The sequence below is a fragment of the Pungitius pungitius genome, chromosome 2 (genome assembly GCF_949316345.1).
Source record: "Pungitius pungitius chromosome 2, fPunPun2.1, whole genome shotgun sequence".
Lineage (NCBI taxonomy): Eukaryota > Metazoa > Chordata > Actinopteri > Perciformes > Gasterosteidae > Pungitius > Pungitius pungitius.
The window spans coordinates 33,496,374-33,510,946 of record NC_084901.1 but is presented as its reverse complement, the minus strand read 5'-3'; the positions used below and the strand labels follow the sequence as shown (position 1 = coordinate 33,510,946).

At 46.8% G+C, this 14,573-nt stretch overlaps 1 protein-coding gene across 1 annotated transcript; it reads right to left on the bottom strand.

The window, feature by feature from the left end:
* Positions 1–9,150: 9,150 nt before the first annotated feature.
* On the bottom strand, positions 9,151–13,629 carry LOC119211386 (cell adhesion molecule DSCAM-like). The gene is made up of 14 exons (XM_037462251.2): positions 13,446–13,629; positions 13,040–13,378; positions 12,660–12,788; positions 12,288–12,455; positions 12,116–12,186; positions 11,713–11,959; positions 11,528–11,611; positions 11,328–11,417; positions 11,026–11,154; positions 10,741–10,905; positions 10,445–10,497; positions 9,919–10,021; positions 9,801–9,831; positions 9,151–9,694 (listed from the first exon to the last, which is right to left on the bottom strand). Exons 1-14 carry the CDS (start codon positions 13,501–13,503, stop codon positions 9,637–9,639), a joined length of 1,725 nt encoding a protein of 574 aa, XP_037318148.2. The 5' UTR covers positions 13,504–13,629; the 3' UTR covers positions 9,151–9,636.
* Between the last annotated feature and the right edge of the window lie 944 nt (positions 13,630–14,573).

Below are 14,573 nucleotides of genomic sequence, written 5' to 3'. Positions count from 1 at the left end.
CGGGGCGGAAGTGGACAGACGTGCCACTTAATGTGAAGAGAAAAAGAGGAAGCACATGGATGTGAACTGGTAGCTGGCTGTTTTTTCATTGGTCGACGGAGAGCATTTCCAGCCTGGCTTCTCTTTCACTTGGTGCCAGTTGAGCACATCTGCTGCACAACTGAAGGAAATGTAAAATGTTCAGGATATCCTGCTGTAATGAAACTCCAGGCTGAATGAGAGAAAAGGAGGTGGGTGTAGGAGGGGTCGCTCATGAGTGATGCCTGTTGGTGGACATGTGACAGTCGTGACGAGGCTGAGGGCCGCTTTGGAGCAGGTCCACCAAACCGTGTGTGTGTGCGTGTGTGTGTGTGTGTGCGCGTGTGTGCGTGTACATGTGTTTGTGTGAAGTGGTGGGAGTGGAGGAAACTCATATTGAGTGCAGGTGTGCTGTGTGAGACTGAGATGGGGGTGTGGTTGTAAGATGTGAACAGAGAAAATTAGGGGCTTTGATGAAAACCAAGGACATCTGTGATTATGGTGTGTGTGTGTGATCATGCATGACTGACATGTGCTTGGCTGTAGCAACCTCAGATGTTCTGTCCGTCCGTCGGTCCGTCTCTCTCTCCGTCTGCCTCCATCTTTCTTTCTATCCATCGTCCACTCGTCTAGGAGCAGTGGGGTTCTTCAAAAACAAGAAAACCAAAAATGCTTTATTGCAAAGGCAGCTCGTATTCATGGGGGAGGGAAATAGATGGAGATGAGGTGTCATGAATAAATCACTTAGTATCAGTTCAGTCTCCTGAGCAAGGCTAAAACCGTGATGCTCAAGCTGGTGGCATCTCACCTTGGCCAATGGGCTGGATAATTGATGGAACTCGAAATGAATTCCTGCAATATCCAACTCCTACGCTCACACGCGCCAGTCGCCCCTTCCCGAGCCCTCGGAGGACCGCCACTTTCATTCTTGCAATGGTGTAATTTCCTCTGTAATGCACTGACAGAGCAGCTGACCCAGCTGCAACAAACACTTCTCTGGATTTAAACCAGAACGTGTATTGCGAGTCCCCGGGATGTAAAGCTCCGGTACGATGCTTACTCGGCTTTGTGTGGAAAATACATACAAATCAAACAGGAACCCGGATGGCTGACATAGAGGGAATCACACGAGCCAGATGAGAGGAAGACAGAGTGGGAAGTTACTCACAGTAACAGGCGGCGTGTCGTGAGCCTTCTTCTCAGCAGTAGTGTTTACCCTCGCTCATACCTCCGGGGGTAATTTGGGGAGAGGAAGAGAGGCAGAAAGTTAGAGCACAGAGAGACCAAAACTTAGCAAATAACTGTCAGGAGGCAGCCTGTCTTCTTCAACGTTTGTGCCGACAAACACACAAAAGAAATTGCGCAGGAGCATACTTATACATCACTGCTCGCACCTACGATACCTCTTCTTTTTTTTTTTTTTACTTCACTCTTTCCAGACACTCAAACTCTCAGAAATGAAGTTGAGCTCTACAGTTTGGGAGAGAGCGGTTAACGGTGCACCTTCAAACTTCAGCATCAGTGGCGATGTCTCAGTGCCATCCGTCTCCCGCCCCACCGAGCACATATTCTCACCCTCCCCTGGCCTGTTCTTAACCAGCAGGAGGATGAGAAAATACCCAGACCAGGGTCGGCCGTCGGGTCAAGCCTCTGCCGCCAACTTTGTCCTGTCTGTGTGTGAGCGGGTCGGGGTGACACTGAGGGTGTGGAGGTTCTTCTTCGTTTCCACACAGAGACATTGAGCCCAGGGTCAATATTGACTGTCAACCATTCGTGAGCTTGGCTGGACATCGCATCGCTTTTCAGACTTCAGTTCATTTTAGAGGGAGTGGGGGTGGGGGGGGATAAGGGGAGTAGAGTTTTAACAGCACAAATACCCACACACACACACATACGCACACACACACACACACACTGATCGTACATGCGCTTGCACCAGTCTCAACCCGCCATCTGGAGAAGGCAGGCAGGTACGAGGAGGCCTCGTGGTGAACTGTGTGGGTGTTGCAGTGGTTTGGGCAGAGTGACAGAGGTGACAAAGAGAGGGAGAGAAAGGTGAGAGGGAAAGAGAGTGTTGGGAGGGGGGGGGAGGAGGAGCGGTGAGATGTAAAATGGGATTATATTTTATATTTGTTTTAACTGGACGCGGTCTAAGCATCTTGGCTGCCAGTTTGTCTTTCAGAGCGCCTTTTAAGCCCGACCTGGCGAGCCCCTGACCCACCTTTTAGACTCACACACACATCTACACACACTGTATTGTGATCCAATCCGTCTGAGGTTAATACGTTGGTCTTCGGGCTTGTAGCTGGAGCTATGACCTCTGAGACATGCCTGCTCTCCTCTGGCAGATGGACAAATGGACCAAAACAACAACACTACAGACACCGCCTCAAACCCTCGCCACTCAAGGGGAACTACGTACGGCAGTACTGGATTATAACAGCCAAGATTAAGGTTTTACTTAAAACACAAACACTCAAATATTGCGGGATTCATAATGAAAACACAAAGGCCAACTGGACATCCTGAGCTTCGATGATTAAAGTTGTTGCAGCTGAGACTAAACAAGTTGTCTGCCTGACACCCTGTGTGCAGCCTCCAGAGACACATGAAGGGGTGAAAGGTGATGATAATCACTGATTTCAGATGGTTGGGCAACGCTAACCCGACTTTAAAAGGGTAAGGACGCTAGTTTTCACACCTTTTTGCAAAATCAGGGTGACCAACTACACATGAACCCGATTAAGCACATTAAGATGAAACAGATGCTACCAAGTTTTCATTATTTAATGACAACTTGGCATTGAAAGAAGGACTTCATACCATTTATAAAAAAGTTGAGTGTGAAGAAAAGCCCCAAAAAGATAGAGACGCCCGAGAGGGAGGGAGGGAGAGTGAATGGATAGTAGAGGATGAGGAGTTCCGATCATCTAGGACTGCTCCTTTGTTCTGTTGCATTAATCTGCTTTTTTCTCTGTGTCCCTGCTCGTTCTTTTGATCCGCTGTCGGATCATCCCCTTGATGATTCACTAACGGCAAAAGAAATTAAATACATCGGATTGACGACCAGCTCCCCCCGTCTCCTCCCTGGCTCTTCCCTCTCTTCGCCACCACTACCTCCCTCCTCATCTCCTCCCTCCCCTCTTCTCCCCCCCGAGGCCCTCATTTCTTCAATAGATAAGCAGCGGATCCGTTCTTTATCGCTTCACTCTGCATCTCTATGCTTTTCCCTTCTTTTCTGTTTTTTCCTCTGCGCCGCGTTTAATCCCAGCCTTACGGTGGATGCATGTCAGAGATGTAATTCCATTGTTTCACATGCTCCTCTGAGCCCCTACCGCACCCTAAACTCAGTCACTCCTGGGGCCACATGCATATTCATCAGCTATCAGAAACAAAAGGCAGATCACACTGTTTGTCATGTGCCGCAACCAGCGCTATTCAATTCTCTCCCTTCTTGGCTGCTTCTGGCGGATTATTCCATGTTGAACATCTCCTCGACACATAAATCCTAAGTAGTGACATGTAGACATTCAATCAGAGAAAAAAAGTCTGTAGTTTTCTTAACATGCAGACGAAAGCGCCTTATAGATTCTCTCGTGTGAGGGTACTGGGAAGTCTGGGACGAGTGCGGACTGATAGTTGGAAGGCAACGGCAAGAAGATTTCAGAGCAACACAGGAAAAAAGGGATGAGTTACGCGAAGGGACACGCACGGCTCTCCGAGGCCGTTCACCAGGCATTCCTGCAGAGTGCGGAATGAGAGTTGGTCCCCAGGATTCTGGCTGATGTGCATGAGCTCCAGGCCCCGTGGCCCCGTGGCCCCGTGGCTCCAGGGCCTGGAGACAGATGTAAACACGGCCTGACCGCACACGGAGGCGCGGTGCCAGCCAGGGAGGCCGAGCCGGGGGCCGGCGGACAGACAGCGCTGAACATGGCTGCAGGGGAGGGAAGGCAGAGGGGGAGGGGGAGGGAGAGGGGGAGGGGGAGGGGGGGGGAGCACGCAACGAGGAAGGCGAGAGAGCGCGAGTCTGTGATTGTGTGCTCGTTAGAGCAGTTCATACTTCTGTGGAGAAAAAAAAGAGAAAAGGCACTGACATGTCGGCTTACTTGCCTTTAACATTGTATACATTCTATTATTATTATTTGCCCGCCCTAATTGCAGCTCATGCCACCAGCGCGGTGTGTGCGCTCGGGTTGATGTGCTTTAGATATTTTCTCTTTGCCTTGACAGATGCGGTGGGCTTCTCAGCGCCTGTTTGATTCATGCGTCAGGACAAATATGGGTCAAAATGAAACATCCAACACGGTGGCTTCTTCTTGCTTGTTCTTCTCTCTTCTTTTTCATTCCCTTTGCACTTTCTTCTTTTCAAAGCTCGGCTCAGCGGGACTGTGTGTCTCTGCTGCGCCACTGCCAGGTTGTGTGTGTGTGTGTGTGTGTGTGTGTGTGTGTGTGTGAACGTTTGTGTGATGAGACGTGACAAGCGCCTTCATCCTCCCCTCAGACGCCGCATTCCACAACGCTGCGCCACTCGCTCCGCGTGGCGGCCTTTTCATCTTTCCCCTAGCCGCTCTTTCCTTCTTCTTCCTCTCCTCTCCTTGCTCTTCCTCTCCTCGCTCTCGCAGGTGTAAGAAAAGGCGCACGCAGGAATGAAAGGGACAAGATTCTAATTAGAGGAGGAGGCTGAGACAAAAGCAGGCGGATAACGAAGGGAAGCAACGGTAACGCATGTAAAACACAAAGCCTTAATCTTAGATAGCGTTTGGAGGAATCTCACATTTCTCCCCCTCTGCAGTGAAGCGAGGCAGGGGGGGGGGGGGAGGTGTGCACGGGAACGCGAGGGGATATGATGTGATTATGAGCACAGAGCTGACAGACAAGAGATTGGCGTGTGTGTGTGTGTGTGTGTGTGTGTGTGTGTCTATCCCCACAGGGCCTTTGGTTCTATCTCTTCATAGGGACCAACTTAAAAAAAACAGCAGATAGTTGTACTTTTAGCCTTGTTTACTTATTTGGAGAAAAGTGCAACAAAGTACCAATTTATTTATGTAACTACACCTTAATTCAACAAGTTAAGTTTCTCCGTTTTAGATTTATCAACAAAGACAAAAAAAGGGCATCAAATCCACCATCCTGGTTTTTGTAGACACATGAACTGGGGGCCGTTTCTCGAACTCTTGTTGATTGCGTGCATTACTTGTTGGAGTCGGCTCTGCTTCTCCTTGGGTGATGCGACAGGGTTCAGGGACTTTTGGTTTCCGTGCCACTGCTGTGAAATTCCATTTAGATGATGAAACTGTAGTGGTGCAGCTGTGTGTGCGGCTCACGGTGGGATGCTGGCGTCTTTGTCGCTCTCTGCGAGGCAAATTCTCACTGATGAAAGAGCGTGCAAATGTGCCTCTTTAGCCCGGGCCCATACGTCGCCTCACTGAGAAGCCATTGTGACTGTCATCTGCCTGTGTGTGTGGATTTATAAAGGCTAAAAATTCCACACCATTTGCTTAAGATCTTCTTCCACCCCCCCCCACCCCCCCATTTGAATGCGTGTGTGTAGGCATCCGGGTGCAGAAACATCAATTTGTCAATTGATGTTTCGGTGCACGTGGCGTAAATGACAGGTGTCCTAAAGATTTCTTTTTTTAAAATCTTGCCAAGAAGTTCGGCTCTTGTGAGTCGCAGGGAGACTGAAAATAACAGCAAAAGAGAGTCTTCCCCCGAGGTGATGCAAGACTTTAGACAAATGTCTTGTTTGTTCACCACTGAATGGCCATCTTTCATCGGGTGGCATGCCAGCGCTCACACACACACGTAGAGACGGCAGCAGATCATTTCTCTCCCTCATGAAGTAGGTAGCTGGAATATTACAAATCAAAATCACAGTGCGTTGCCGTAGGCCAGAGGTTGAATGAGGAGATGCTGCTGTGCAACAGACAGACGGACCGACAGGGTGTGTGTGTGTGTGTGTGTGTGTGTGTGTGTGTGTGTGAGAGAGTGACAGCAAAGAGCCTTATCCTCCATTAATAACAGCCACTAATCCCCTGATGTGATTACCTCTCCCCCCCCCTTCTCCCCCCCCTTCTCCCTGCATCCCCCCTCACTCTTTCTTTTGCACAGCGCCAGTGACTTGTCTTCCATGGCAGAGCTCAGCTGGTCCAATCCCCTCAACAGATCCAGGACTTGCACTGTGTTGGGCTGCCAGGACGATGGAGATCTTCCAATGTGACGCCTCTCCTTTCTAGAACTTTGCCTCTGGGCAGGTGTCTGAAAAAGCAAGAAGTCAGCGGTGTGGCGCAGAGAAGGAAGCACATTTAAACAGATTAAGACCCGTGCCTCTGTTCAAAGCTTTGACACTTAATGCTGCCTGAATGAGAGGTGACGTGTGATGTGAATCGTACAAGATATGGTTTTGGATGTTCAAACGTTTATGGAAATATCTGCGAGCATTAGGGATTATGGGTGTGCAAAGGGAGGCAACAAGCTTGTCAGTACAGCTATTTCTGTCCTCAATCACTGGCTGCCAAATGATTTCTTTCAGCATTTGATAAACTCGCTACTTCCATACAAAGTGTGTTTCTATGGAAACTTAGACCTCCAAGAAGGTTGAAATTTGCCACTTGATAAAAATCATCAACGTGTTCCCGTTACACATGTGCAGCCACAATGTTTAGTACACAAAAGAATGCAGGCACATCGTTAGATCTTTTTAGTGCAACCTTGAAAAGTATGTTGTTCAAAAGTTTTCCCTATTCTGTAATTGGTCATTTAACTTATAATATCTAATGATATCTCCAGTTTGGGGGATTGAGAAGCAGCAATAAATAATCAGAAAATTAATCTCAATGCCTGTTTAGATTCTTCTAGAAAAGCAAACGGCAGAGTGGTAATTGAAAATGACAAATGCGCACATGTAAAATCATGCAGATACACACTAGTGTTCTCACATACACACACACACACACACACACACACACAGGGTTGGTGCAGGTCCCTCGGGGGGAAGCAACAGCGCAGTGTTATTTGTACTTGGTCTACTTGGTGACGTCTCCATGGTAACGGTTATGTCTGACCTTCAACCACATGTTCTGCCTTCCATCTGGCTCAGGTTGGCTAATCAGATCACATCAACACACAAATGCACCAATGTGATCGGAGATCATTTTCGGGTGACTTTTAGAGCGTATTCAACAAGTTTCTTAGCGGTCACTGTGATATCAGATTATCCTTCCAGGTTTAAGCCAAACTTGTGGATCGGATTTTAGGATTTCAACTCAACTTCATCCTGAGACATGGTTTCGCTTTAACAAGATGAAAAGGTGGGTTGAAAAATGTTTGATTCAATTAGCGTGTCTTTCATCAGCAAATAGGCCACAACCCAGCATTCTGCACACTTTCACAATCTGCCCCCTTCATTTTGTGTTCAGTTCAATACTCACATCCGCGCTGCTGTTGGCAAATTTATAAGGGCCCTCCAAAAGGGCCAACATCTGGCAGCTCCTTAGGCCCAGAACCGTGCATCCGTTCTGGAGCAACGAGGCCTGCAGACCAGCCCCTCCTGTTGAGCGCAGCCTTTGGTGTGTGTGGTACTGTTCAGGGTCTCCACTTCCTGAGTGCTGGTGCCTTGATGTGGCCAGAACCATAGTGCATGATTTATTACAGTGCTAACTCTGTCCCCAATGTTAATACTGACATTATTATGACCATACACCCCCCCCCCCTTCCTCCTCAATCTCCCACCTGCAGTCCCATTGAAGCCTTTACCAGCTACAGCTGACACAGCTCTGGCTAATGGCTTGCATCAGGAGCATAGTTTTGTTGTCTTAATGGATGTTTGGTCTCAGAGGATGTTTGACATAGGTGAGGGGTTGGGGGGGGGGGGGTGGGTGGTGCCGGAACAAGATGAAAAAACGTTTGGGGCCCGTGACACATCGTTAAGCAAAATCAGCCCTTTCCATTTGTCTCCCAACTTGTCGAATTGACTCGTGTGTCGCCTTGTGCGGTTAACGGGTGGCAAGCAGGGTCCCAGGGGGGGCCCAGAGAAGTGGGGGGGGTGGAGGTGGCTGGGAGGTAAACTGTTTTTTGGCTGTGGTGAATCAAAGCAGCCTCATCAAAGTCACCAAACCAACGCTACCCACAACCTTCCTTGCCTCTTTCCTCAGTTAATGTCCCTTCTACACAGTGTAATCAGCGGGGCTTGAACGGAGCAGAAGATGGATGAAAGGAAAGAAGGTGGAGTGGTGGAGAGACGGGAGGAAAGCACCAGAACAGAAAGGCACCAGTGTTTGTGTTAGCAAAGCCAGAGTGAGGAGGCAGAGGAAAGAAGGGACATCGGAAGTGAGGAGACCAGAGAGACGGGATGTGGTTGAGTTGTGTTTACAGGCCACGGCCTCTCGGCGCACGGTGACTCTGAGCCTCTGCAGATCGCAGTTTGTGATGACTTACCACTGAAAAGGAATCATCAAGCCATATCTACAACATTGTGGACAGTTGGTCAACTTCTCAGGAAGTGTGCCACTTAGGCACGTGAATGCAGAAGCAACAAAAGCAACAGTTTCAAAGCTTTTTTTAAGAAAAGAAAGATATAAACAAGCAGAAAAAAGGAAGCGGAAGCCCCTTTTCAACATTGATTCACATCAATTCATACACATCCCTACTGGACCATATAGTCCCCACTGAGACACAAGCTTGGGTATCCCCCCATGATCCCCCATTAGTAAGAGACTCCCTCGCAAGCAGCTGCCTCAGAGCCCCGCAGAGGTATCAGATCTCCTCCTCATCCTCATCTCCCTAATTAGGACAATTAAGAGATCTACAGGACAGATGGATGGAAATCCAGCTGGCTGCCGTGCCTCTCTGAGGAGACCTGAGCCGCTGATGAGGTGACTTTTATGGGATCAACTCACTGGTGGTACTGTTGCGCCCCCTGGTGGCTGCCGCTGGATGCTGCTGCTCTCTGGCTGAGAGAGTTGCGGGAGTGGAAATGGCTCCTTTCATTGTTTAGGAGTTAACAGAAATAACGGATTGGTTAACTTTAGTTCCTCAGTATTTGTAATATGTTCACGAGCTGAGTCTAGACTACTTGACATGGGATGAAGTTTTATACTAATAGCTTTAATACAAAAAAAATGAAAAAGAGGATAGAGGGAATTTTTTTAATGGAACTTGATTTTCACGATGTCATTGTACATTCATTAACTTATTTTCATGAATCAAGGATCTGTGGTTATATTTTTTTTAAAGCCACATTTTGTACAACTGTTGCCGATATACATTTCTACATCACACTAAATGTTTTACCCAATAGAATTTTGCTGAACAAAACACTGAGGACATTTATTAGAAATGCCTAAAGCTTAATGGCTTTCTTGGGGGTTAGTAGAGCTTAAACTGATACATATTGTTATAAAGAGAAGAGACAACAATACAACTTAATTTCTGTTACTGTGATTAGAGCTTTTTTTACTGAGAGTATGATTCGTTTTTCCTTCGACTAGTTTGATCAACTCACAAGTTTTTTTTCCTTAATGACATGTAAATATTTAAAGCCTTAATTTGTAAAATGTGATATATAAACCTCAGCATATTTGTCTTGTTGTAGGCTAAATTGAGGAGCAGCCATTAGCTTCACAGCTCTTGTAGTGACTCGGCGCCTCTGTGACGTAGAGCTTCATTGGTCAACCACCTGCAGGCCAGAAACAGTTATGCTTCAATCAAGCAGAAGCAACAACATTCATTTGTAAAGACAAACTGTCTCGATACAAATTTGACAAAGCGTGTAATTGACTCACAAGCTCAGGCTGCCTTTTTTCTGTTTTATTCCTACAGAGAGAATAAGGATACGATTAAATACAAAATAAAAAAAACCTGTCCAACTCAAATTGAGTTTATACTGAGAGGAATACTCACGTCGCAGCTGCCACACGGCTACTATGGCAACAGCCGTCACCACCAGCACCAACGGCACCACGATGGCTGCTAGGTGACCACTTTTACTCTCCTCCACACTGGCCTAGCAGAGGATTCAACGCCAGTTTACCTTCACTGGAGATCATGTGAACACTAAAGCTGCAATGAGAGCGAACGGCCACTAGGACGCAGAGCATCACGACGAGGTGACTCAAATTCCTTATTTCTAGGGGGCAACTGATTCAATCAGGGAAAGAAACAAAACCTTGCTCAACTGAATGGCCTTTTCTTGCTGAGTGGGAAGCTCACTGGTGCTGTGCTTCAGTACAATGTTCCATTCCTTCTACTTTTACACTACTTCCCTTTTAGACTACTGTGTACTGTATATGCAATATGGCACAACGCCTTTGTTGCATTTAAAGGTGCAGTGTTTTTTTTAAACCAAGCGCGTATAAGAACTATGGAGAAAAAAAAAGGAAACACTTCAAAGATTAAATTGGACATGTTCTTGTGGTTGTTTACTCACAGCAGCATGCGTGTCAGTAGATACGGTGGTAAGGAGATCAACCCTCTGATGACCTTTCAACACACACACACACACACAAAGGAAAATAGCGAAAATGACCTTTTGGAAGTATTGCTTTTCAGAAAAAATGCTGAAGAGGCAAAAAAAATATATCTAAAGGGTTTCCTGTCCTCTGAGGAACTGGGATTGCACTACTTGAACTAATGAGCCTAAGCTTTACTGTAACCCCGAGCAGTCCTGTCCGGCCTGATCAACGCCCTAAAAGAAACAACCGTGAGAATCAGGAGTCACTGCACCTGCTTCTCTGGTGGTGATGGTGAGGATATTGCTGGCTTTACTGGTGCCCAGACTGTTCTTGGCAAAAATGCGCACGTTGTATGTTGAGGGATTTATCTCTATTATTGTGGCCTCTGTCTGGTTGGGACTAAAGTCAACAACCATCTTTGTGTCATCCCACGAGGCTGAGGAGGAGAAGGGGAAAAAAAGATTTGATGTTATGGATCAACAACCGGAATTTAATGCTGTCGAGTTACAGAAAAACGCAGCAATGGTTTGATTTCTCCACTGAAAGTATCTCATACCGTTCACTGCTTTACACTCCAGGTAATAGCCGGTGATGGGGCTGTCACCTTCAAACCCAGCAATCCAGAACAGGGAAATTGTGTTGTTTTTGACCTCCTTTAAGTGAATCACTGGGGCATCTGGGAGCACTGGGAGGCATGTAGAACACGTTTCTTTATCAGAAAGATGTATATTTAAACTTGGTTTAATATGGAAATCGCAGCGGCATCAAAGCACACATTCAGCACGTATTTCATAGAGACTGTGGATGACCTGCATTCAAATAAAGTTCATGTAGACGTAAAGATTGCTCATCAAGTACCTGGCCAGGTGCTTGTGGTCCTTTCTCTCCCACCGGTGGTGGCAGTAACCGTCTCGTCAACCGTCCCGTCAACGGTTGAAGCTGTGGGACCTTTGGAAAGAATAAAGAAAAAGTTTCCAATCCAAATGTATTTTTATAGTTTTCAATGTGATGTTAATAAATGATTCATGATTAGGATTCATCGACACCATAACACATACCAAAAGTGAAACTTGTAGTCTCTTGTATCCAAATCACGGCCCCAGAGGACGAAGATTCGATTGTGGAAGCTGTTGACGTTTTGACTTTAAACAGAAAAAAAATGAATTGATCTTCTTCTAATGACATGATTTTAGATAATAAGTCATTGTGCCATTTTGGCATCCTCTCGCGTTTCCTTTCTCACCTTCATCCAGAGTGGAGCAGAGCGGTGCCGTCGATGCGGGTCCGACTCCTGCGCTGGTTTTGGCCTGCACAATCACGCCGTACTGGGTGGAAGGCCTCAGGTTGCTCAGGACGACGCTCTCCAGCTCCCGTGTGGCCGTCACACTCAAGTGCTGCCACCTTTTGAACTGTCTGCCCGCGGCGTCGTACTCCCTGTAGCTCACGCTGTAACTCCGGAGAACTCCGTTTCTCTGGTCGAGTCTCGGCGGCTGGTCAAGAGAAAACATCTCAAAGCACTTGACACTTTTTTTCTCTTGAGATGCATCGTAGGAGAAACTCAAAACCTCCGGGTAAAATGGTTGCAATCCATAGTCAGAGCCTTTCTTTCTTTAAACAAATATATATATATATTTTGTCGACTTTACCTTCCAAGTGACTTGGATGCTGTGAGGAGTGAGGCCCTTGAGCTGCATATCCAGGGGAGGAGACTCCGGTGCTGCAGGGAAATCGCATCTTTAAGAGGCCACACGTCGTGTTCGGCGTTTATGCTGAATTCCAATCATTCCACAGAACTGTGAGCAGTGAGGGACACTATACCGGCTTCTTTAGTTGTGACTGTCAGAACATTGCTGGCCTCGCTCATGCCCACGCTGTTGATGGCAAACATGCGGAGGTTGTAGTGCTTCGCCGGACGCAAATCAGCCAAAGTCAGCTGAGTCAGTTCAGGACTGGAGACCTCGGTGCTCACTGCAGTGTCCCAGGAGGCTGTGGGACGAGGATGCATAGATTAGATCCAGAGTTCAAGGTCTATTATCTCTGAACATGATGATAAACACATTACACATTCAGTATCGCAATCAACACAGACAATTCCAAACAGCAGTCCTTACATCCCTTCTCAAAGAAGATTTCGAAGGATGTAAAAAGCTGAACTTAAGAGTTCTTTTAGTTCTTTAGTTGTTCACTCACCTTGTTTGTTCTTTAGATCGACCCTGTAGGCCGTGATCGGCTTGCCGCCATCAAACACAGGGCTCCAGCAAACAGTGACGGTTCTTTCCTTCACCTCCTTCGTCTCCACCTTCAGGGCGTTAGGACGCACTAAAAAACAAAAGGGTTTAACAGTTTAACGGTGATGTAATAAATAATCGGTTCAGAAATCAACAGATTAAACAATGTGCAAGTCAATCAAACCAGGTGCTTTTACAACATCTCAAATGTGAGAATCCGTCTGACCTTCAGTGACCTTCTTCTGAAGTTGTAAGCCTTTTCTCTCAAGAACTCCACAACTCACTTTGACACAAACGCTGACATTGTCTCTCCCCTTCAAGGACGACGGCCGTCCGTCTCACCTGCCACCACCGTGAGGGTCATCTGGTGCTTGTGATCGTTGAACCAGCCCGGTATCTCCACCCGGCAGCCGTACGTGCCCGAGTCGCCCTCCTCCACCTGCCTGATGGTCAGCGACACGTCTCCCCCACCAACCTCCCCCCGGAGGTTGTAACGCTCCGACAGCCTGTTGCTCACCGATGTCCCGTCGGACCGAATCACCTCACCGGCACACCCGCTGCTGGGGACGGGTCCCCGGCCCCAGCAGGCAGAAAGCTTGCCGTAGTACGCAGCATCATAGTTGCAAATCAAAGTCACATCTTCTCCCACCGTGGCTATGATGTTTTCTGCAGACGCGCAACCTGAAAGCATGTGGTAAGGTACATTAAATGAGCACCTTTAATTAGTGATGGCTCGTGCCAGTCTTACCCAGGAGAAGACAAAAGAGGAGGCTGCACCACGGATGGAGTCGTCCTTGAAAAGTCATTTTACTCTGGCTGGTCGATCAGGATTCAGTCGACCTGCTAAGAGACACTGAACCAGACCAGTGTGGTTTCAGCTTTGAAATCCTTCCAGATCACATGACGTTGTCCTTCATGTGCTCACACAAACACATTTTTGCCAGCAGAAGTGGAATGTAGAAAAGAGACGCTTCCTTTTCTGTGGTTTTGGTTCCTTATCCCAGAAGTAGGACACGTGTTTCATTTTGAAGATTAGATAGAAACAGAATCAAGGTTATTACGATACCACTTTCACTCCTGTTGTTTTTTTTCTCAGTGCTTGTGGTTAGCGGATAACCACAAGCAGAGCTTTGCATCCACAGAGATTCTGCAGTAAAATGGGCAACTTTTTTTCAACTGAGCACACACACACAAAACATCTTGTTTTAAAATTTATTCGAAACATTCTGAATTCTCTGAAGCTAAGTTCAATGTTAATTTTACCGTCAGCGACTGAGCACGATAATAAATAGTTGCAGATACAATCGTCACATTCATTTCCAAAAGATTCCATGTGATGTCCTGAAATATAACACTGGTGAAAATAGTAAAGTGGGGTTTACCAGAGGGCCACAGACTTGTTGTGTTTCTGCTGAGGATGCACTGGTGTCTGCTGGAGGTTTGGTAACCAGCACAGAACTTCCTCTTTGACCACTTCCCAACCTGCAGATGTTACATACTTTGTAAGCAATGCTGCATGGCGCTAAGCTTGTGGAAATGTGAAACCTAAAAAAACACAATGTAATTGCTTGAATCCAATGGGATGAAATGACATACTGCCAAAACCAGCTGATGTTCCCACTGGATGTGATTATAAATGATAAAGTACAGACTGTGTTCCCAAAATAAAGAAACAAAGGATTTAACGTATCAAATTAATCTGATAATGTCCGACGAGTCACAAACTAAACCCTTCCACGATAAAGGAAAATAAGAATGAGGATTATAACTTCCGCTCTCTCATTGTTACCATCTCCCAGGCTGTCATTCTATTCCTGTGATAAAAATCTAAATTGCCATAGTCTTATAGATGCACTACAGTCAAATATATTTTGTA